At 41.3% G+C, this 25,796-nt stretch overlaps 1 protein-coding gene across 2 annotated transcripts in view; it reads right to left on the bottom strand.

The window, feature by feature from the left end:
* Positions 1 to 2,077: 2,077 nt before the first annotated feature.
* LOC137281775 (uncharacterized) overlaps positions 2,078 to 25,796 on the bottom strand; it is a 30,589-nt gene continuing 6,870 nt past the window's right edge. The window contains exons 1-10 of one of the 2 annotated variants that reach the window (XM_067813390.1): positions 16,628 to 16,777; positions 14,512 to 15,568; positions 10,199 to 10,219; positions 9,713 to 9,819; positions 7,439 to 7,509; positions 7,011 to 7,122; positions 5,996 to 6,212; positions 5,061 to 5,234; positions 4,021 to 4,344; positions 2,078 to 3,470 (exon numbers count right to left, since the gene is read on the bottom strand). In XM_067813390.1, the coding sequence (XP_067669491.1) occupies positions 3,100 to 3,470; positions 4,021 to 4,344; positions 5,061 to 5,234; positions 5,996 to 6,212; positions 7,011 to 7,122; positions 7,439 to 7,509; positions 9,713 to 9,819; positions 10,199 to 10,219; positions 14,512 to 15,568; positions 16,628 to 16,696 (2,523 nt within the window). In that variant the 5' untranslated portion in view covers positions 16,697 to 16,777 and the 3' untranslated portion in view covers positions 2,078 to 3,099. Of the gene's footprint in view, positions 3,471 to 4,020; positions 4,345 to 5,060; positions 5,235 to 5,995; positions 6,213 to 7,010; positions 7,123 to 7,438; positions 7,510 to 9,712; positions 9,820 to 10,198; positions 10,220 to 14,511; positions 15,569 to 16,627; positions 16,778 to 25,796 lie in introns of those variants that run through there. The other variant, XM_067813389.1, reaches the window with a different exon arrangement.

Genomic DNA, 25,796 nt, shown 5'->3' with positions numbered 1-25,796 from the left:
ACACACTGTACCTTTGTGAGGAACCAAACCCGGGTCCTCAACCTGAAGAGCCAACGCTTTAACCACTAGGTTACCTCAGCGCTGCTTCAATCGTTGGACCCACATTAATGTCAAATTCGTTTTAACCATGTTCCAGACAGAACTCTCGAGAAATGATAGTGATAGCCCGGGTGATAACAAAATGTCCCCAGAGAGTGTTGTCAGCCCTCTCCCTGCTCCACAACGAACTGGCACACGTGGTCTCATAGATCGCCTCTGTTCACCCAGCAGAATATGGGTACCCGGTGGGATAAAGCCATTTGACTAAAACCTTCAAGCGCCTTTGTAACTGTAATGCACAGATTGTATGGGCGCTTCGAGCATTCGATCATTCGATCATTGTGGATGGAGTAATGCGCATGACAAATAGACTGTTATTATTGATGTTTATAACGTTTTAAAACGTCGTTGAAGATCTACTCGCATCAACTCAATGATTTTTCTACTGCTTCTGACACGTGAAGATCTTCAGCAACCCATGCTTGTGTAAGAGGCGGCTAACTGGATAGGGTGGTCAGACTCGTCGACTTGGTTGACACATGTGATCGTATTCCATGTGAGTAGATCGATGCTCATGATGTTGATCACAAGGTTGTCTGATCACAAGCCTGTTTGGTTACACACCTTCGCTACATAAACGTGTAATGTGGTTGTGTGCGTCGTTAAGCAACAATGACAAACAAACAAACCACTCTTTCAGTTACCGGTAGAACTGATAAACAAACTGAATGAAGACAGATGCATTCACATGCCAGTAATTTAGAGACGATGAAGTAGCCGCTCTTTTCGATTCTTAAAGTTCGATTTGCATTTTTTCCAAGTCGAGGCTTGATGGTATACCTCATTTGAAAAGGAGATAATACACTCACAGTTTAATTACGTTTGCTGTCAGTCCATGTGTTAGAGTGTTCTACTTTGCTGTAAATGAAAAGTCCTCATGGCAAATTTGTCAGCCTGTCAGTTATTCATTGAAAACATATGGAGACACGTTGTAACAAAAACATCAAATAACCCAATGAGATATTAATATTACGAGAGTCTCTTCTGACATGTATGGGTGGTAAAGACAGATTCTAACCCGGATCACACCAAGTGATACCATTGACATTACGTATCAAATAATATACAAACCACGTGATGTCAGTGGTTATATATACAAACCATGCGGTATCATGACAAACCTGTTTGTTGTTGTGGACAATGATGTTGTTGTTGTTTTTGTTCTAGTGATAGTATAATGCGGATCTGGTGATATCATTGTCGCAGGTTCGTTATAACCGGACCATTGGGCTGGTGTTCGATGCTTTTTTTCAATGCCACTTGCCGAAACATGCGTCATAAATACATCTGTAATTAGTGAAATTACAGGACGTAATTGAGCTGCCACTGCCAGCATGGTGCGTGCCGGGCACATGCAGCTTTTGCAACACCTCAGTGCACGCACTGCAGGAGCAGCATGTGCCAGAGTCCCGGATGTACCCGCTGGCAGCCAGTGCAACTGTATGGAAAGCTGTTAGGGACAAAATTATTAATTTGTTATGGGTAAAGTGCAATATAGAAAATGCAAAGTGTGATAACTGTGACATCATTATGCTTCCAGAAGCTTTACTACACGCCAAACTAGCAGATATCAGTAGAATCGCGGACACAGAGGGGTATCGTGTGGTATGATATCAGGAATAGGCAGAGACTCTGGTGCCAAGCGACCCGTGATGGTCTACCCGGGGTAGAATAGGCCTTCAGCAACCCATGCTTCCCATAAAAGGTGACTATGCTTGTCGTAAGAGGCGAGTAACGGGATCCGGCGGTCAGGCTCCCTGACTTGGTTGACACATGTCATCGGTTCCCAATTGCGCAGATCGATGCTCATGTTGTTGATCACTGGATTGTCTGGTCCAGACTCGATTATTTACAGACCGCCGCCATATGGCTGGAATATTGTTGAGTGCGGCGTAAAACTAAACTCACTCACTCACTCACTGGTGCCAAGCTTCAAGAGCAGCTTCAAGAGCAGCTTCATGAGATAATAAAAGCAAGATCAGGTTAACACGGAGGTTTTATTCCATAAATAGAACAGTGAACATAAACAGTGACAAATAATATATCAAAAACATCACATTGTACCCAGGAACATAAAGAACATGCATCCATACAGTGGACAATGAACTTTGATGGGTTTCATGACGTCATATACATCGGGATAGGTAACTTAAGTACTTGTTCTGTACTAAACCAGAATTAAGGTAGCCCTCACAGATTGTCATATCAAAGACACTTTGTACGCGTATTTGTATACTGATCAACAAAAGAAACACAACTCTGGCTTTTTTGTCAAGTTCTTTAATGGAAGACATAAACATGAACACTTACGTTTCATATTTTCGAAAATCGCGTTACTTTTGTTGGTCAGTATATATAAATATCATCAGGTTATTCAGCGATACTGGTATTTCTAATGTTACTAAATTAAATTTCTAACGAGGAATCTTAACGGCTTTGGATTTATCAATTTGTTCACAATGTTTTTGTTTACTATGGTTTCTCCTTGTGCTGTTTACTGTCATCATGAATATATGTCGTCACAGCAACACAACAGCAACCCGTAGGACATATATTTGCTTTCTGTAGCAGCTTTTTATATCATTTGTTCGTGTGTGTGGTTCGTAACGTCTCACGTTCTAGTTGCGCTACAGTGGTCCGTTATCTCGTTCAGTCAATCCAGTTTTTGATATCATGAGCAAAGGCCCATACTGACACTCGACTAACCATGTCAGTGAATCTGACCACCCGAACTAGTTACTCGCCTCTCATGATCAGCACAGGATGCTCTGGCACTTTCTGACTCATGATCCCGGGAGTCACTAGCCGTGATTCAATGTACAATATGAATGCAAGAATTCAGTTCTACTGAATTACTCCGACTGTGCCTGTTCAGAAAACGTACAACACATTCACTGAATAAAGAACTGATCACAACACGGAAGAATATATTAAAGTTAGAGTCCCGCTCTAACATGTCTTCTATCACAGATACACATCAGGGTGACGTCATCATTATAGTCACGTGTCTTCATCCGGGCAACTGATAGAGTTCGTTTTTGGAACACAAGAGTTCACGCGTGGGTCCCAAACGAGGCTATGCATGCACGTCTGTATAACCTCCTTTCCGTCGTTGCACATGATAAACTTGTTGCACTTTCGCGGATGGGGAAAAAAGCCTTGGTCGCTATCCTCACATGGTCGTATGTCGGGGCAATTGAGGTCATTCTTGGGAGGTATGCAGACTTTGATCTTTGGATCAAAGTAGAGATCCTTCGCACATGACATGGTTCTTTCGTTTTTGTATTCACATAGGATGTAACGACTGCAGTTGGAAGGGTCAGGGTATAATCCGCCATTGGTGCCGTCAGCACAGGGAGTTGAAGAGTATGCTGCAAGAGAAGAGATTATATTTTATTTCTAAGTCTTCTAAGCGACGAATTCATGAGTCCTGCCTTGTGAATACTTCAAACTTGGACTGTACGCCAAGTTTAAAACGACGTCATGACTGTCACGGCTAGGGGCACAAGAACTGGAGTTCACAAATGATGGAAATCGAACAGGTTTCATGGAATTGAAGAGTGAAAGGTTTACCCACTAGACCCAATGTTCCACGATCGCTATGCAAATTACTTCCATGAAAGGGGGCCGTCAGTTTCAGGACCTGCCTGTACAGACAAACAACCCCGTCAATATCACGTTACCGGTCCATGCACGCGCACCCCATTAACAAATACGTCTGTCCATTTCTAACACGTCTGAGTTTCCAGGAACAACCTAGTTCATAAACACACAGTACTACTATAATGGAGCTCATCTAAACTTGCCATCAAAGGAATATTTTCTAAGAACTGACTCTAAATTCGTATTATTTGCCAGCGCTAGCTCACTGAGACAATGTTACCTCCCTTGACTCAAGAAAAAGCTGAATTCATAACCAACCTGGTCTTCCTGGATATTTTATAGGTGGCAGGGTAGTTGTACTTCCGGTTCCGCTTTTGTTTGTCGTTCCTGTCACGTGACTGTCGCCTGTTGTCTGCTTGACTGGCGTGATGAGGGATTGAGGAGAAGGGATGGCAGGGGAGGGGCACTTGACATCGAGGGACGGAGGGACGCAGATCTGCTGGTCTGAGTCGAAGACGTGGTTATTCTGGCACACACGAACTATTGATTTGTTGTGTTGACACTGGAAGAAAAGCCTGCAGTCTTCCGGGTAGGGGTAGTACTGTTGCTCGCTGTTGGACTTGCAGGGGTCCCAGGGGTCGGCTGGAAGGGTCAAGGTCACATATGTAATGATGGCCGTTTAAGTGAGTGAGTGGGTGAGTTTAGTTTTACGCCGTACTCAAAAATATTCCAGCTACATGGCGGTGGTCTGTAAATAATCGAGTATGGACCAGACAATCGATCTGCGCAATTGGGAACCGATGACATTTGTCAACCAAGTCAGGGAGCCTGACCACCCGATCCCGTTAGTCGCCTCTTACGACAAGCACAGTCGCCTTTTATCCTTATTCCCCTTTTGTCCCCTTTTGTTAGATGACAACTGAAACTGCAGCCCCGCATTTCTCAACAGTGTGCACCCATCCTTTCTCAAAAGGTTGAGGTGGTCTTACTGAGAATTTAACTATTCGTGGCATCATGAATTGATCTACTCCTGATTATCATAAATCTGAAAACAGTTGTGTCGAAATTTCAATGTACCGAAATTACGGTTGTTCGAAATTCGAAGTAAAAGCTTGCAAACCTGCGTTTTCTGTATAATTTCAGTCACGTTTCTGTTATGTCGACACCCTGACACGTACGTCAACTTTGAAACAGCGGTGCCTGACTGTATTTATGTAGAGATGGTTCTAATGGTTTAATGGAAGAATATTTTCGATTGGTGTTAGACTTCAAATATTTACATTAACTCAACTCTGACATAACAGGTCAACAATTTTGCAGTTTATATATATATACTTTCCAAAGCTGTTTATTCTTACCTGTACACTGCATGTTGTCCTTCTTGACAGTGCACACTTTGAGCGTGATGTTGAACACCGTGCCCGTCGGGCAGGTAAACAGTACACTCTCACCGTTGAGGCACTGAATGTAGAGGTTGCATTGCCGGGGATGTTGCATGTAGTCGCCCGTCTTTCCAGCACATGGGTCCGGTGCTGGAACATACAAACATTTCACCTGATTTATGCATTCACTACAGTGTATTTATTTAATGTGACGGTAATGAGATTATTATGAGATTAAGAGGAATATTCTGACGTAGAAAACAAAGTACACACCCACCTGGTATTTCGTGACTAGTTTTAGAAAAAGAATTTTTTTTGAAAGTGTTTGATTATAAGAAACAATTTGCACATAATGTATGTACAATATGTCAAATAACAATTATACGAGACAAATACATATTTTCTTCTTAATGTATATCTATTTCTACTTATATATACATATATATACATATATATGGCATTTACTAACAAAAATCGCCAGGTTGTCAATTTCACTTTTATATCCGTTTTATGCAATATTTTCACATAATGCTACTTTAGAAACTGTGTTTGATTACAACCGTTCAGTGACGATTCATCGTGTAATTATTTTTTTTATTTGAAGCCAGCAGAAATTCCTACACAAAAGAAACCCAGCCTAAAGATGAGTCAGTAGTGTAGTGATTTGATGTCTTAGTTTCAGAGTCGATGTACTGGGCTTCAAAAGAGCTCCTGAAATCTGAACTCATTTGCATATTCATGCGGTCGTGCTACCGAGTTTACTGGCTTTGTTCACAGTCGAGAGCACCGTTATTATGCGAGAGCACTGTTATTATGCGAGAGCACTGTCCGAAGCACTACTGAATCTGGCCCACTCACTCACTCACTCACTCACTCACTCACTCACTCGAAACGAGATCTAACATTCTTACTGGAAGATCGGGGCTGATGTGTAACAGAAGCGGCAGATGACGTCACGACAGGCGATGACGTTGATGCAGATGAAGTTGACTTTGTTGTCGTAATCGTCGTCAAATATTTAGACGACGGAGGTGTCGCAAATGTAGACGTTAATTCTTCGTCATCATTGACCTTCTCTACTGTGACCTTGGCACTGTCAATATCCAGTTTCAACTGGTTTATCTGGACCTGTCAATAACATGGAAAAGAACCTGAAAACGCTACATAGTTTCGATACACAACGCAATAACTCCTGATTACAAAATACTTTCTCTGGTATACAGCAAGTACTTCAAATGTATGCCATTACAGGTTTACAAGCCTGATGCAAAGAGCTGCCCTACCCCTTTACTTCAACACAGACGGCAGTCGTAACAAAGGTAGCTTTGTGAACGGGGCCCTGGTATATTTTCGATGTACACTACTCAAAAGAACAATTCTTCACATACAATCACAAAAAAACGCCTTTCCGAAGATCAACCGCAAAATGACTGAGTTTTATTTTCGTCCGCACTCAACAATATTCAAGCCATAAGACGGCAGTTTGTAAATAATCGGGCCTGGACCTGACAATCCAGTGATCAACAGCATGAACACCCACAAGTGGATGATTAAGTAAGGAATGGACATGGTGTCAGCCTTTACTTTGAGACCACCGTTTGTTCACCATATAAATGTTTGACACAATCGTTTGACTGTAACCGCACTGTCTCTATCCTGTCAAGGGCGGCGGGGTAGCCTGGTGGTTAAAGTGTTCACCCGGGTTCGATTCCGCACATGGGTACAATATGTGAGGCTCATTTCTGGTATCCCGTGATATTGCTGGAACATTGCTAAAACGGCGTAAAACTAAACTCATTCACCCACTCACTTTCCTGTCATGACCACTTCATAATGTGTTCCTTTCCTTCGTTTTAACAGTATACATTTACCATTAATATTAAAACTAAACAATGATTCAGGCATATGATGGGAAGCTGCACCTACCATCGACTTGCCCCTATCTGTAGCACGGCCCTTCAGGACGTCAACAATGTTGTCTGTAGTTGCCTTGTCTTCCTCATCCTCAAAGAACAGGGTAAACTTAATCTTGGTGTTCCTGAAACCAAGACGAATATTTGGTCAACGAGTGATATCAAACCATGAGCCATGTGGTTCATTTGCAAAACTGTATGTTTCCAAACGTCCAGAATCCAAGCTATCTTTTCTAAAACCTATAAAGGATATGGTGATGGTTGAGAAAATGACTGCACACAACTTGACAGCATTATACCGTTTGAAAAAAATGCCTCTTATTGATTTAATTGATTTAAATAATTGATTCGCGTGAATATCATTGTAAACGCCTTTCGGCTTAGTAAGACACGGGCAGTGTTTACAAACTGCTATCGTTTATTAGTTTCAAAACGACTTACGTGATTGAGTCCACTTGGCATTTTTTATATGTGTCTTGAAACAAGGAACTTTCTTTGTAAAACAGATCCACCTGAGGAGAGAAATAATATGCATTAAAGTGAAAGTTTACTCTGAAAAGACAAATAATATGCACGGAGTCAAAGTTTACCCTGAGAAGACAAATAACATGCACGAAAGTCAAAGTTTACCCTGAGAAGACAAATAATATGCACGAAAGTCAAAGTTTACCCTGAGAAGAGATATAATATGCACGGAGTCAAAGTTTACCCTGAGAAGAGATATAATATGCACGAAAGTCAAAGTTTACCCTGAGAAGACAAATAATATGCACGGAGTCAAAGTTTACCCTGAGAAGAGATATAATATGCACGGAGTCAAAGTTTACCCTGAGAAGGCAAATAATATGCACGGAGTCAAAGTTTACCCTGAGAAGGCAAATAATATGCACGGAGTCAAAGTTTACCCTGAGAAGGCAAATAATATGCACGGAGTCAATGTTTACCCTGAGAAGACAAATAATATGCACGAAAGTCAAAGTTTACCCTGAGAAGACAAATAATATGCACGAAAGTCAAAGTTTACCCTGAGAAGACAAATAATATGCACGGAGTCAAAGTTTACCCTGAGAAGACAAATAATATGCACGAAAGTCACAGTTTACCCTGAGAAGACAAATAATATGCACGAAAGTCAAAGTTTACCCTGAGAAGACAAATAATATGCACGGAGTCAAAGTTTACCCTGAGAAGACAAATAATATGCACGGAGTCAAAGTTTACCCTGAGAAGGCAAATAATATGCACGGAGTCAAAGTTTACCCTGAGAAGGCAAATAATATGCACGAAAGTCAAAGTTTACCCTGAGAAGACAAATAATATGCACGGAGTCAAAGTTTACCCTGAGAAGGCAAATAATATGCACGGAGTCAAAGTTTACCCTGAGAAGGCAAATAATATGCACGAAAGTCAAAGTTTACCCTGAGAAGACAAATAATATGCACGAAAGTCAAAGTTTACCCTGAGAAGAGATATAATATGCACGGAGTCAAAGTTTACCCTGAGAAGAGATATAATATGCACGAAAGTCAAAGTTTACCCTGAGAAGACAAATAATATGCACGGAGTCAAAGTTTACCCTGAGAAGAGATATAATATGCACGGAGTCAAAGTTTACCCTGAGAAGACAAATAATATGCACGGAGTCAAAGTTTACCCTGAGAAGGCAAATAATATGCACGGAGTCAAAGTTTACCCTGAGAAGGCAAATAATATGCACGGAGTCAATGTTTACCCTGAGAAGACAAATAATATGCACGAAAGTCAAAGTTTACCCTGAGAAGACAAATAATATGCACGAAAGTCAAAGTTTACCCTGAGAAGACAAATAATATGCACGGAGTCAAAGTTTACCCTGAGAAGACAAATAATATGCACGAAAGTCACAGTTTACCCTGAGAAGACAAATAATATGCACGAAAGTCAAAGTTTAGCCTGAGAAGACAAATAATATGCACGAAAGTCAAAGTCTACCCTGAGAAGACAAATAATATGCACGGAGTCAAAGTCTACCCTGAGAAGACAAATAATATGCACGGAAGTCACGTTTCACGCTGACAAGCATGATTGTATCAGTTTAGTAACATATGTACGTTGTTCAATACTCTCTATCACTATCTAAAAAGAGAAATTTACAAAAATGCCCTCAAAACAAGTTTACGAACACCCATAAATGACGACTGCGTTCTGCATAGCAACAGCCGTAAGTTATGACAGAATCACTTTAACTACGGAAAAAATCAACATCTTCTGACTAGTACAGGCCACTATCAAACTATGTTACGTTTTGTGAGTTTGTTTTTATATTTGTTTGTGCGTTTCTCTGTGTGTTTAATACAGAGACAAGCAACAGTCGGGTCGTGGCAGAGTACAGTAAAGGATTTCATCTAGATTTAAACCACATCAAGGTGCGCAGAGGAACATCAAAACAGTAAATGCGCCAAACTCGCCAAACCAACATCCCAAACCACTTTAGCGTCGAAAAGACAGGAATCTACTCTGAAACTGTCACAAAATCTTGTCACATAGTCACTTGCCAAAATATTACATTTTCCTGTCTGCATTCCACTAAACTGACAAATGTCCCGGTGTTTGTGATTGCGACACGTTTTTTTCTACATATTGTCAGCATACTCAATCATCTGTGTAGACAATGGCTCTGTGTTGAAGTCCTTCAATCACAGTGTGGTTGACCTTGCTATGACGCACGCATCTCACCTGTTTGCAGTAAGACTCAGTAAGATTCTGTCGCTGACGCAAACTTAACGTTTGGACGTTAACGCCGGACGTTGACATTGACATCTCAAGCTGTGCCCTTAAGATCTCTGAAAAATACATACAATTAAAACTGACTGATCAGAAAAGACAGATTTCATTTAACTAAACTGATTCTTCTCTCAAACAATAGCCTGATGAAGAATCATGAGAAAATATGTTGGTAAAGTTCTGTCAACAAAGAAGATTAATGAATCATCTATTTATCTGGCATAATGTGCTAGACAAGTGAAAGTATAAAGTTTAATTTGAAAGAAAATAACTAACATTATATAAATGTCACCACCTGCTTAGAATCTAAAACACGTTGATACCCGAATCAGTTGCATCACTATCAAAAATAATCTTGTCGTTTAATTAATCATAGTTATATACTTGTAATTCCCCGAAAGTTAAGTATTTCATATACGTATTGCTATATAATCTCACCTATTGTTTGTTGTTGAGCATCTGCAAAGAAAAATATAGAGATATGTAGATTATACATAACAACATTTCTGCAAATAATTTTTTTTAAACATGAGTTTAGGGCTTATGATCTTTATGCCAATACTTCAAGTGCATTGTGCTTTTTGTCGTATTATAATTTTGTTTTGTGTTCTTTTTTTATAATATTTAATATTTCCCGTGTTATCAATCAAACCGTGACGGGAAATTGAAACACAGAATGATGTAATGGCCTCCCATGTCATATGGTACAACTGACCATGTAGGTTTTTTGTCGCCCGTAAATTTGTTTTCCAACCTCAATCCACGATGTCAAGCACATGTGTTTTGGGGCGTTAAAGTTACTTTGAATAGAATTTCAAATTTAAGTGCCGGCCCAATGTTACTGGTGCAGGTCTAAGGTGAAAGGATATAGAAAACATGAATGGTGCTGTGACAAGTCGAAGACCTCCAAAAGGATGAATGTGGAATACAAATCCACGATCACCGGATCCTGTAATGCCTTCGTAAACAGACCCATCCTGGCAACCAGATCGACACTACTGTTCATGAGGCTTGTGTTTTATTATTATTTGTTTGTTTGTGATTATTTTTTTGGTGTGTGTGTGTTTGTTTTGTTTTTGTATTTAGTTTGTTTATATTTATTTTGTTTGCTTGTTGTTGTTGTTCTTACCATCAGTCTTCAATTCTGAGTGAATTGTACGCGACTCCCTCTTATCAATCTGACCCCTACCGAAATGCATTTGTGATGCTGGAATGGACAATAGACAAGGCGTCCGCTCGCCAATCTGAAGATCCTGGTTCGCATCCCCGTAAGGTATTATGTGTCAAGGCCATTTCTTGTGTCCCCTGCCGTGGTAATAATGGAATATTGCTATAAGCAGCGTAAAGCCTTTCTCGTTCAGTCACACTGTGTCCTCACCAGGAAACTCTTAAATACGCACATACTTCAGAACGGTTTTACGTCTTTGACAGCAATACAAGTGTACCCTCGTCATTCTTTTCATAACACTGAATTGTTAATCGTTTGAGAGTTTGTTCTGAACCGAACAAAATGCACGGAAACCTTGGTTAGCGACCGAAACCTGTCGTTGCTGTAACGAGCCTGGAAGCTGTCACGTAAAACAGAAAGCACGGCAGCTCCGGGCAGTGTTGTGGCACTGACATCTGCCACACCGAATGGCAGCCACAAAGTAACTACCACTCGATAAATCCGCCTCCGTACAATTCGTTACTGTCGGGCACAAAAGCAGTAAATGTCCTATTCTATAATAAATAACAATTTATTGTTTATTGATGTGATGTCCTAACAACCCGAAACAAGAAAATCCAATTTATCTTTTATGTTATTGCAACGATTACAGGGAAGTACTGTCAAGTGGTCTGCTGTTCTAATATTCCAGCTGTATGATTTAAACATTCTTATTTCCTATGAAGGGGAAACAAGTGAGTGAGTGAGTTTGGTTTTACGCCGCTTTTAGCAATATTCCAGCGATATCACGGCGGGGGGACACCAGAAAATGGACCTCGCACATTGTACCCATGTGGGGAATCGAACCCGGGTCTTCGGCGTGACGAGCGAACGCTTTATCCGCTAGGCTACCCCACCGCTCCAAGGGGAAACAAGCATAAGCTTATATGGATATCGCTACTGGATACAACAGAAGGAAGGGTAAACATGTCATCATGGATGCACAGTGTGGATGACGTGTGTGCGTGTGAAGGTTTCGAAGGGTATTATTTATTTCTCAACTTCCACCAACGGTGGTGCATGACTAAAATATAAAACAACTTTTAAACAAACATACATCATGATGGCATTGGCGAGATATATACATAAGACAGGATGATGTAGAATACAATAATGCATATTTATACATATTCATACACTTAAATACATATGTACGTACGTGCATACATGCATACACACACACACACACACATATATATATATACATACATGCCATTGGAGAGTGATATAAACATTTAAGTACATGTATTTATAGCTGAACTTCTATTGATGCATTTAATAAATTTTGACACATTGTTAACATTTTTAGCTTTCTTTCCACGAAAAATATCTTTTAAGTGATTAAAAATAATGCCAGCTATTATTACAAAGTATATGGCATATGAACAAATTATTTGTTTTTATCAAATCTCCTGTTATATTAATAAACGAGTCCACTGAAATTGATGGTACTACTGAGGGAGAGTTTGGGTTTCAAAACGAAACCGAAATTGAGTCTTCACAGTTATGGCCATCAGACAAAGATGATGTTGGAGATATACGCCTTTCACATTTGCGCGCATTAAGGTCACTACTTTCAAGTCGGAGACGAGAATAATTGATTTGACAAAATCTGCTATCGATATTTAAGTGGAATGGGTAAATGAAATTGTGTGTTGTGTTGGGTAGTCTAGTGGTTGAAGTGTTCGTTCGCCATGCTGCCCCGTGGCCATAATACTGGACTATTGCAAACAAGCGAAGTAGACACTCGCTCGCTCAGTTATAGGTCAGTATTCCAGCTCCACTTTTGTCAGTATTACAGCTAAATCACAGCTGCAAACACCTGAAATGTCCTTCACATATTGTACCCATATCGAGAGTCGAACCCGTGTCTTTGGTGCGAGGAGAGAACGTTTTATCCACTAGGATACCCCACGCCCCCGATACAGTTAGTACCAGGGTGACTACGTTCTTGGAATATAAAGAAGATGGCGGTTTGAATTTTACAACGAGTTCTACATCTCCTGAATTAATCATAATCTAGAACAGACTCTATTGTTCCAGATCCCTTGATATCCGACCTCTTTCTTTCAAAAGCACGTGACGCCCTGTGAAGACACACTGCCCACGTGGCACTTTCATATGTGTATAATCCTTACCAGCGTTACTTTATTGCTGTCGACACCCATCTCCAAAAGCGGTTACAGTTTACCGTGTCACCAGGCCACGCGAGAACATACGGTATCTCGCGTTAGACCAGTGACCGAGATGTTATACATGGCTTTAGTACACTGACCGGGTCACGTTAAACCGCGTCAACGTCGCCTCGAGCCGTGACCAGTGTTCCCGCATCGTGGACCAGAGTATTGTATGAAGCAATATGACTGGACTATGTCTGACCCGTGAAGGTCCGGGGTAGAATAGGCCTTCAGCAACCCATGCTTGCCATAAAAGGTGACTATGCTTGTCGTAAGAGGCGAGTAACGGGATCGGGTAGTCAGATTCGCTGACTTGGTTGACACATGTCATCGGTTTCCAATTGCGCAGATCAATGCTCATGCTGTTGATCACCGGATTGTCTGGTCCAGACTCAATTATTTACCGACCGCCGCCATATAGCTTTCTATGTCTGGGAAGATTTGACATGAGTGAATTTAATTTTACGCACGGTTTAGCACCATTCCAACCATATCACGGTGGGAACTCCAGAAATGAGCTTCACACGTTGTAACCATGTTGGGATTCGAACACGGGTCTTCAAGATGACAAACGAACGCTTTAACCACTGGGCTATCCCTCCGTCGGGGAAGCTTTGGAATGAAAATAAATCCCCTCTGACTAAAATATATGCATGTTGGAAACACCGTTTCGGGGATTGTTATCTTTCAGGTACATGTCTAACAGGCCTTAGTAGTCAAGCCAAGACATATAATGTGATCGAACCTAAGATTCGAACACAAGATAGCGCTCATCGGGCCCAAGGGAACTCCTTCAGGTTAGAATTGTCTTGTTTGAGGCATCATTCCGCCCTTGTTGATTACTTAAACTTAAATTATTGCTGATATTTTTGGTACTAATTCTGATACTGCTAACATTGTGCTTACATTAATCTAATTATTTGTTATATTGCTCAAATTATTGCTGAAGCCAACGTTACGATACTTCTGATGTTACTGAACTCAATACCGAACTCAAAAAATTTATTTTTTGCCGATATTCTAACCACTGCTGGTATTGCGCGCAGGAAAAAAAATGTTAAGTGATGTGAGATATAAGGACAATTCATCGGGCCACACTAAATATTCGCGCTCAAGATTGCTGCTCTTGCAAGCTTGCGTGCGTGTGCGCGTGTGTGCGTGAGTGCGTGCGTGTAGTATTCCGGATTACTACTGGACTACCGTGTTAGCCTCTTGAGATACCATACCGAACAGTCCCTTCAGTGTTAATGCAGAACAATGGGCAAGGAAACATCAAGTAGCTGACATCTTCTACCCCAAACATCCCGAGGAGGCATTGATATCATATTCGTGAGGATATAAATATGAGAAACATTCTGTGAACTCACCTTTCAAAACCGTAGCGAAGTAGATGGCGGCGCCAAGACTCGCCGCTAGCGTGATGACCAGCACACACATTATAAGAGGTCCGAACAGTTTCTTGATGCGGGTAGCGGGTGTTTCTATAAACTCGATAGGGATCTCAATAGTGTTGGAGGTTTGAACTGTCGGCTCAGGTTTATTGTTATTATTATTTGAAATCAGTGATGAGGATCGTGCGGACTCCTCACTACGCCGACTTGCAGTCGAGCTTGGGCGACGTGCGTTGCCCGACCTTGACCCCGCATGACGTCGGTCACTATTTGCGGTGAGCGATGTAATTTTTGTGTCGTCACTTTTACCGCTCACAACGCTCTCACTACGCCCGCTTTTAGCACTCTTTCCGCCTACGCTGACTTCACTCCTAGTTTCACCACGCAGGTCACTTCGGGAATCACTACGCAGGTCACCGCGCAGGTCACTTCGAGAATCACTGCGCTGGTCACCGCGCAGGTCACTTCGTGAATCCGTACGTAAGTCTGGGCGCAGTTCAGTTCTAGAATCAGGTCGCAGATCAGTACGGGAATTACGAATGTCACTACGAGGGTCACTTCGAGGGTCATTGCGCGTGTCTCTGCGCAGGTCACTTCGTGGGTCATGGTCATACAAACCTCTTCGCCGATTCACGTGATCACTATCGCCATTCCCATCAGGGCCTAACTGTTGTCGCCGGAAGTGGGGCGCCTCGTTACGCTGACCGTTCTGATCGTAGTCTCTATCTAACAGGTCACTTTCAGAATAACGTCTGTTTTGGGAACGAAACGGGTTTTGCAGGTCACTCATTTCAAACACTGGGTTCCTGACACCGCCGACAAAACGGAAATCTGTTCCCCGTTCCAGAAACTGATCTTCAGGGATCGTATCCAGGTTCCCACCAGAACCAATTCTAGGGAATAATGACGAAGCTGACCTTGAACCCGTCTGAGTTGATGGCCTTGGCCCTTGACCGGAAGTTGCCTTGGCCCCAGGCGAAGAACTCGGCGTATTTCCGTAGTTGTATTCTGTTTGCCATTTCAGCGGCTGGTACTAAAACAGTGAAACAAAGTATGCTCATACCACAGCATCATACAAGTGAGACTTCACCGTGTATTTATACTGAACAGCAAAAGAAACGCAAAAGTTTCGAAACAATAATATCTCATAACCGTCAGCGTTCGTGTTTATTTCTCCTACTTAAAAACCAGATAGAAAACAGAGTTGAGTTCTTTTGCTGTTCAGAATACATAGACATTACAAAGTTTCCTTGAAATGGCAATCTGTAAGGGCTACCGTAATTCTATTTGCGTTTCTTTTGCTGTTCAGTATATCTACGGTTAGTTTCAGTAGAAGCAACACGATCAAGATCCTAGCGTCATGGAATTGGAACCCTGTTAGCTGCGTGTATGTTTCTTGATCACAACCATACTTGTGATCATGGGTGCGAGCAGACCTGATTGAACTCAGCCCCTTCTCCAAAACTGAAGATGAAATGCCGTGATTAGTGGAATACTGTTTGAGGGGGCTGTAACTCACTCAAGACCTCCGTTACTCACAGGCTACAGGGATGAAATATTATTGCATGTAAGAGCATAAAACTCGTTTGCTTTCAACAAATTCTGTCAACCAAACACACATTGACCACGTTAGCGTTATCGTAGTGTCTTTGCTTCCTCATAGTCCTGAGTCCTTAAATGCTATTTAAGGTAAATGCTGGCACAACATTTAGTGTTATATCTAGAGCAAAACCTAGTTTCTTGTATTTGAGTATGAGTGGAAGCTTTGTAGCCATAGTGCTCACTCGCCACGAGTAAACAAACATCTACAAAACATGAGAAGCAAGGATTCTGTTTCGAATTTCTAACAACTCATTACCGCATAAGAAATAAATTCAGTCAATTTTTCATAACATTCTGTAAGACAAAGAATTGATGAACTTGAGGAAGCCTGATATTAGGCTTTTTTTACAAGTATACAGAAGTCTTACACGAAGTCTGGCGGAATTTTCCGTCGGTCTACATCAAAACCGTTACCAATTAACATGCGCAGTCTTGGCACCTCTCTTGGTCATTTTTTTAAAAGCATTATCATTTTAGTAGCAATACTCACTTCACAGGCGAAAGGATTTGAAGACCATGTTATCGGAGCTGATCTCCGTTCTGAGAGTGGTTTCGGCATAATCCAGAGACCGACCACTGAGCCCTACAAACTATTCTCCCTGAGTGCGGCGCCACCTTCTCTGAGAACGACAGTTCGGGACTGAGTGACTGACGGCAATCAGGGGAGGTAACTCAATGTGTCACATCTGCCACTATGCAATAAACACGCACCTGTCAACACCGTACATGGACTTGTATGGATGGCCCTACATGGAGTTTAACATGCATCGCGCTTGCGCTGTCAGACTTTCATAGCTTCTAATGAGACGAAATCAACAATTTCCAAGAATCACTGTGTACGTGCATGGACAGGAGTGGTTAATTGTTTGTACTTTTTAAAGTTAAAATTAACAAGTTTGCGACATGCTGCTGTACATGGGTGTCCGCTGTTTTCATAAATACTTATTACCATCCTCATCGTAATCACCACCAGATACTGTTTCATAGCACTAACGCCAAACTTGAAATGCATATTTTGGAGAAATTAGCTTTTTGAGGAAAGGACTTCCCCCTTCAAATACAATGGGACGGCGGGGTAGTCTAGTGGGTAAAGCGTTGACTCGTCACGCTGAAGACCCGAGTTCGATTTTCACATGGGTACAATGTGTTAAGCTCATTTCTGACGCCACCTGCTGTATACTGTTGCCATATTGCTAAACGCGGCGTAAACACCCGACTCACTCACTCACTCTCTAGAAAACAAGCTAATGCCAAATTTGAATGAAAATGTATGTTTTTGGTCAAAGTTGACCGAGGTAATGCTCTTTTATTGAAATAAGTTCATGCGATATGGGCGGGGCGTAAACCAAAACACATGTACACCAGCATGAACTTGCGTCACGTCATTAATGTTCATTTGGTACGCTTCACTACACAAACACCAATCATCATCATCTTCAATTAAAAGCAGGGCTTTAGGGACATCACCTGATTTTGAAAATATTAAATACGTAATATTACAGGCAGTAAATAAGTTTAAAAACGCAGGCGCATAACAGACTCTACCACTAGACTCTGGATGCTGCTATTTTTACTCATATATTTACATAGACTGTCCATGTGGGTATCAAGCAGCGCCACAGCAAGGGGCAACAGAAAAGGGCTTGACAACGCAGCAATGTGGGAATCGAACAGTGATATTTGGCGTGACGAGCGAACGTTTTAACCACTAGACTACCCATCCGCCACCAATAAACTGAAAATTGCTGACAAGCTATCATCAATTCTCAGAAGTAACACGTCTAATGACTTTGAAAGTGCTAGGTCCCGGATATGGCCGTTGTTCATGCTTCTTCTAGTCATTGATCGTTAACGTTCATTAGAAAAGGCAACTGAAACGTATTAAATGCCTTGGGTGGCAGTGAAAAGGACTGACTGTCATCTGTTTTTGATGACTCCCCGGTCTGCCAACACTTTGAGACCAACACTGTCTCAGGATGGCATATGGAACCCTGACTGAATGCTGTGAAGTGTCTTAAATTAAATTAATTGAATTTATCAAATTAGTGGAATGAAAAAGACGATGCTTACAGTTAAATTCAGTAAAAATTTCGGTGGATGAAACTTCAACCAAACCAGAAACCTAGACTAACGACTAGTGATCTTTATCTGAGATAAAACATTTTTAACAAGAAATCCAAAGAGACTTCAACAAAATATAATAAGAAGCCAACATCTTGGCACATACCTATTATACTTGCTTGGCCTATGTTGGATAAAATTGTCCGAGAGATCAACAAGACCTTAACTGTTTCAGATTGTTAGTATGACAGACTAGCATACACCCAGTCGTGCTTACGTCAGTACGTCAGTGTTGCGGGCTGAATGAAGCCATGTAGTACAAACAAGACGACAAAGTGAGTTAATCGAAGACCTACTCCCTAATTGCCCTTTGACGGTAACAGATGACACATGTGTCTCAAATCCCAGCAAACGTCTGAAGCCAGAGTTGTGACGATCTGTCAGACAGAGGTAAACAAGATAGGTCGATAGTTAATCCTATTCGTAAACTGTCACCTCCGCCCAAACATGAACCAAACACGCCATTGGTCTGTTATTGTTTCAGATGATGAACTGAAAGGACCCCTCAACGGACACAACACATCCTGTTCTTCAAGAAGAAGACGTTCTTTACACGCTCGTCCATGACTCTTGACGGGTATATGCTGACCTGACATGACAGCTCGACACCGGAAGTATCTTTGAAAACAAGATGGCGAGAACTGGACATTGATAATGTTTCTCGGCTGAGGGATTGGTAAACAGAGGTTGTTCATGTCTGTGTTTGATGTTGTGTGGGTTGGGTGTTTTGGCCATGTTGTCGTTGATGACGTGCATGCACACGTCGACAGACGGCAGATGGGATGTGAAACGTAATCACTTACTATGTTGTTGACAAATCTTTCACTGTTGGTAAACAGGGTTAGAAAGGTCACTTCAGTGACGTGTTGTTTCTAAAGAGTGAATTGCGTTTAAAATTAGGATGACGATTGAAACGTTTGCATGAGAGCCCAGGTACGGTAGTCGTTTAGCAATTGGCGTCTATTCAGTACAGTGCTTTCCATGCTTACAACCAGTGAAGATCCGTGAAGATCTGGGTTAGAACTGGCCGTCAGTAAGCTATGCCTGTCGTCCGAAACGACTAATGGGATTTGGTTGTAAGGCTTGCTGACGTGGTTGACACACGTCATCATATCCCATATGCATAGACCGATGCTCACGATGTTGATCACTGGATTTTCTGGTCCATATACCTTAAATGAATAACTGAAAACCTCGAATGTAAACATTTGCACCATACATCGAAAACTGTCGCATGGGATGTCGTCAGCGTTTGCCGAAAAGGTTTCAATCACAAGTTGTGCGTAAGGTATTTGCAAAGAGCGCTCCAAAGAACATAACTCTGTGGGTTTCGCTTGAAATAATGTTTGGCCGGTAGATGGCGCAAGAGTCGATTTAATGCTGCGTTGATTTAATTTATTCGAACTTTTAAAATAATACTGTAATTTAAACACCGGAATATATTATCTGGTAACATCCCTGAGGAGTGATTCAGCATTATTACGAGAAATGCATTCTTCATTTTTACAGAAGTTTAGTGTGAAAATATTTAAATATTTACACAAAAATAAAAAAAGGCGCACTCTACTCTTCGTTGAAGTTCAAAGTATTCTTATGGCATACGATCTGATACGTACAACAGCCATCTCACGCGTTGAAAAGAAACAAGGGAGGAATGAATATTTCAAAATTAGTCAGTTCCCTAAGGTGAGATCGAAAGATTAGGCTGGATCTTTTCAGTTTTCCAAACGCACATGCCCTTCGGCCTTATAATACGTTCGTCACAATGACACAGCTACCTAGATACAGAGCTGTATACACCCACCCAGCGGCTCCTCAGCATTGCACAAAGCTAAAGATAAGCTGGAGTTCACCGATACGATTGCCAGAGTGGAAAATATAGCTGTATAATATTGCACAGCTATATAGAGGATACTAAACGACCTTCATTGTAATACCATTTTCATTTAACGAGTTAACGATTTGGTATCAAACGAGCGAGTTTGATCCTGAATCTTTAACGAGTTTAATGAAAATGGTATTTCACGGAAGCGAGTTTAGTATTCTGTTTATTACTCGCCAACATACATTGACAGAAACTGCGGCGAAATTCCCCACAGTGTGAGGACTCTCAGCTTTCCGAGAGTAAAACAAGGGCTAGTAAAATTGCATTAGCATTAGCATTGTGACGTCACAACTTTGAACCATTTTGACGTCATACGTCAAACGGTATTACACTAGTGCAATATTGCCGTAAAAATATTACACTGCAGTATCTTCAACGGGCGAGTAATAATCCGTTGTACGCCACTGCACAGCTTTCATTCTGACCTGTTCGGTGTGATTAAGATCGCACTCAAAAATCAAGTGATCAACATCTTGAGAATTGACGTACGCAGCTAGGTTTACGATGACATGCAGGCGTCAGGCTTGTCAGCGCGTGTGATCACCCGACACCGTTAGAAGCCTCCAAGGACATGAAGGAGCGATAGGGTAGCGCAGCGGTTAAAGCGTTCACTCGTTCAATTCCCCACACGGGTGCAATGAGTGAAGCCCTTTCTAAAGTCCCCCGCTGTGATATTGCTGAACTATTAATAAACCCGATGTAAACTATACCCACTTACTCACTTACGACAAGCATGGTTACTGAAGACCAATTGGTTGCTCAACCAATGCAGTTCAATATAGTGAGCTACGGAACAACGAACAAACGCTTATAAAGAAATAGTGAGTGAGTTTTAGTTTTACGCAGCAATATTCCAGCTATATGGCAGCGGTCTATCCGGACAATCCAGTGATCAACAGCATGAGCATCAGTCTACGCAACTGGGAACCAATGATATGTGTCAAACAGGTCAGCGAGCCTGACCACCCGATCAACGTGTATAACGCCCTTTATGGTCCGAGCCCCGGCTTTGACCTTCCTGTACCTCACTGACGCGTCTTTCCTCTTAAAAATCTCCTTAATATAACCAAATGCCTTAGTGTATGTAAATATATTCTTGGTTCATAGCACTGGGCGATAAATTACCATGTATGGTTGTTTTGTTTTCGTTTTTTTTTCCTGTGTACTTACGAAAGCGTTTTCATGAATGCTAAAAAGATTGATTGTAATAAACGTCTGTTTGATCTCGTTTACGATCGCTAAATACAATGTATTTCCAGTTGAAACACGCACCACATGCTATGAGGCCCAGCAAAAAGTCTTTGACATTCATAAAAAAAATTATTAGCTTGCCTTCCAGCATACACTCGAAGTTTACAAGAAAAGAGACCGTTGCTGTCGATATTTACGCTTTAGATAATTACATGTCACAATAACAACATTAACGTGATTGCGAGAAAGAGTAATATTACGACTAATCAAAAAACGTCAAGGCTGCTACCAGAAATGGGCTCCGAAAATTATACGCTGGTATCGGCAAAATATAACAGAGAGTAAATAATATCGAAAAACATCATTTCAATGATCATATACATATTAAATGAAGAGAAATACAGTTATACGAAACAGTTTATATTAGTGAGTGAGTGAGTTGATATTTAACGTCACATCGGCAATATCTCAGCCATATCGTGACGAGAACACTTAAATGAACACTTAATGTTATATATTATTATTATATATAAATGTTTTATAAATCCCTATTTAATTGATATTTGTTCGGTGTATATGTTTGTTATGTAACGCCGCATTCAGCCATATTCCACCTGTATGGCACCGTGCTGTAAATAATCGAGTCTAACAGAGACAGCCCAGTGATCAATAGCCTGAGCATCGACTGCAACTGGGATACGATGGCTGGTGTCTCTCGATCCCGTTAGTCGCCTCTGAAGAGACGCATGATTTGCCGAGGATCATTTCTAGCGAGTGTCTTCATGGGTTTATTAATACGTGATATTACGAAATGTTTTCGAAAGGTATGCGTACCCTGTACCGCCATTAGCACGTTACAAACACATGCAAAGTCAGGTCAGGTACGAAAATGCATGGTACCATAAAATATCAAACATCGTTAAAATTGCCTCTTACAAAACCTATAACATTCAATCAACATATTTTGCTAAAAGTACCCAAAGCAGTTTTGAAATTATATAGGACGTTTTACGTATTGTCAGCACACGGAACGTGGAAATAATCATAATTCTCTCTGAGAGTTTGAATTCAATTCAAATGCTAAATGTAGAGCGGTAGTGTAGTGTTTACCGCGTTTGCTCGTCGCGCCGTAACCAAGTTCGATTCCTCACAGGAGTAACAAACCCGTGACTGGGCTAAAGCTTCAACTGGATATTTAATTGCTAAACACTCCTTATTTTAAATAACGAGCCCACTGACTGTCAGAAATTTAAGCTATTTCCCAACGATCTAAATATATCCCAACGTTGCTGAAAATGTCCCATTTCGTTGAGGTTTCCTTTTTTTCTGGTGAGGCACAAATCAAAATAGATGCTTCCTCGTCCAAATATTCCCAATCTTAGTGGCAAGTATATACTAGCACGCGCAGCAGGTGTTGCACGCAGATTGGTACCTCAGTGGCAGTGAAATCCACGCCCTAGCACGTGCTTCATGATTATTGCGCATCTTGGGCTGTCGCATGTGGCATTTATGACCCGTCCTGACACTATATAAGCGCTGGTACATTTATAGAAGCAGAGTGGTATGATTTACACAGTGGAATGTGCTGGTTGTTGGAGAAGTTTCAACCTGGAGACGGCGATTTAGAAATGTAATTTGGGAACATTTTATTAAAAACGAGTAATTTTGTTAATAAAACGATACTTACGGTTTTGAATTGGATAGACACAAAATCTCTCTTGGTTTTTTATTTTTGTTTAGTGTTTCAAAGGTATGTGCATATCTCTACAGACAGCCTGTCCATAGTTCAGGAAGGTTATGTCTGTTGTTTGTTTGTTTGGTGTTTAAATCAAAAACCTCACGGTAACATTCTTTGGCCATCTGCCCCAAATTGTTTACCGATTTTCACCTATAACGGTTCACAGTGTCCAACAATACATGAAGCCCATTTCTTGGTCCACCGACGTGTTTTTGATGAAATATTGCTAAAACCTTTATTATGTCAATCACAAATATCGAAGGGAAAATTACCTTGCAAAACAAACTCTTCACCTGAAGTGAATCCAAAGCAAAATGACCGGTAGAATAGGCCTCCAGCAACCCATGCTTGCCATAAAAAGTGACTATATTTACCGTAAGAAGCGACTAATGGGATCGGGTGGTCAGGCTCACTGATTTGGTAGACACTTGTCATCGGTTCCCAGTTGCGCAGATCGATACTCGTGATCACTGGATTGTCTGGTCCTGACTCGATTATTTACAGACGCTGGCATGTAGTGGGATTATTGCTGAGTGCGGCGTAAAACCAAACCCACTCACCCTAAAGCAAACGTACACTGAATGTGGCATTGGGTGCTGTTTGAATATTTATTCCGTTAAATACGGATCGGAATTTTTTAACACACCCTTGTTAATTTCTTTCGTGGAATGTCGCCAAAGGTGTAAGAATGTAAAACAGCTGAAATGGAGGTATTAATCAAACGTATGTTTTAGGATTCGTTATGGGGCTTGACAGAAGGATTACATCATTTGGGACAAAATACTGAAAGACAAGTAAAAAGGTGCACTAAAAACTCTTGTGAATGACAGGAGGGCGAGATGCATTACATGAAATCACGATGAAAGTGCCGCTGTGTCGACGCGCCCATATGCTTCCATCCTGCCCATGTTAAATAATCCCTGCACCTTCTCATTTTGACAAGAGTCACAATCCTAATTGACAGGAATGCATGTAAGCCTGTGACATCTTCGTCAAGGAAACCTTTCAGACTGTCAAGTCGTATTTGGAACACGAAACCCCCTAAAAAACACAGCAGGTAGATCTATGTGTTTCTCGCCAGACTCTTTGTCATGTAAGCCAAACCATACATTATATATGTTTCTCTCCGATCTCAGTCAGCGAGAATGAGTGAGTTTAGTTTATGTCGCACAGAGCAATATTCCAGCTATACGTTGGCGGTCTGTAAATAATTGAGTCCGGACCAGACAATCCAGTGATCAACAGCATGAGCATCAAGACTGACAAACTTTATGGATAACAACTTCTTTATGACGATAGTGCGACGTTTCGGTACAGATTGTTGCACCGTTGTCAAACAGGAATGAATCTGTACCGAAACGTCGAACTATCGGAATAAATAAGTTGTTATCTATAAAGTTTGTCAATCTTGTACTCCCCAACTTCTAAATTGCCGCTCAAAGAAGCATGAGCATCGATCTGCGAAATTAGGAACCGATGACATGTGTCAACCAAGTCAGCGAGCCTGACCACCCGATCCTGTTAGTCGCCTCTTACGACAAGCATCGGCTACTGAAAATCAATATTGTAGCTGGATCTTCACGTGTAGCTCTACCCGGGAAGAGCAATTTGGTAATTGTCTTTATATTAATGTTTGATGTGGATCGAGTCATATACCTTTGAAACTTTTTCTTTTATATTTAAATTTTATCTTTTTATTAATGTACGTTTAGTGTAAGAGTGAGTGAGTGTGGTTTTACGCTACAGGTAGCAATATTAAATCAGCGTCAAAGCGAGGGACTGCAGAAATACGTTTCACAAAAAAACATGTGGGGAATCAGCTCCTTTGGTGTGACAATTGAACGCTTTAACCACTAGGCAGCCGGTGCCACCTCCCTTCACGTAAGAGTGAGTGAGTGAGTTTAGTTTTACACCGCGCTCAACACTATTACTGCTATCCAGACAATCCAGTGATCAACAACATGAGCATCGATCTGCGCAATTGGGAACCGATGATATGTGTAAACCAAGTCAACGAGCCTGACCACCCGATCCCGTTAGTCGCCTCTTACGACAAGCATAATCGCCTTTTATGGCAAGCATGGGTTGCTGAAGGCCTATTCTACCCCGGGACCTTCACGGGCCTCTACCCGTAAGAGTATATTTATATAGATTTGAAGGAAATGAAAGACTTTTCATGCTATTCGCCTGGGGAAGGGACACACAGAAATAAATATGGACAGCCTAGGTGCAAAAGAAAACCTTTTCGTCTTGTCCCGAATGTGACAGAAACGTCTTATGACGTGTTGAATGTACACGAACATTTTAAGAATGTTGCGGCAATGTGAAGCTTTAGGAGAGCGTGTCTGCTGTCAGATGTTGTGTTTTCAAGCGAAAAGTCGCTTATAGTTCTTGAAAATGAACATTTCAGAAATTTTATGACAGAAATGGCAACTCTTCTGCCTTTAGTCGTAAGTCATAGAGTTCCATCCCCTACCTGCACAAGGATCTTGAGTAGTATATATGAGGCCATTTCTAAGTCTTTGGAGACACGTTGACTACCCGTCTATGCACTGTTTTGTTTTGTTTGTTTGTTGTTTAATTCCGCACTCAGTAAATAATCGTTTCTGGAGTTGAGTAAGCAATCCAGTGACCAACAGCATGAACATCCATCTACGTGACTGGGATACCATGACATGCGTCAAGCAAGCCAATGAGCCTTACAACCCGATCCCGTTAGTGGCC

Source organism: Haliotis asinina, chromosome 4 (assembly GCF_037392515.1).
Source record: "Haliotis asinina isolate JCU_RB_2024 chromosome 4, JCU_Hal_asi_v2, whole genome shotgun sequence".
Lineage (NCBI taxonomy): Eukaryota > Metazoa > Mollusca > Gastropoda > Lepetellida > Haliotidae > Haliotis > Haliotis asinina.
The sequence above is the reverse complement of the archived record's forward strand: the minus strand, read 5'-3'. Positions and strand labels throughout refer to the sequence as shown.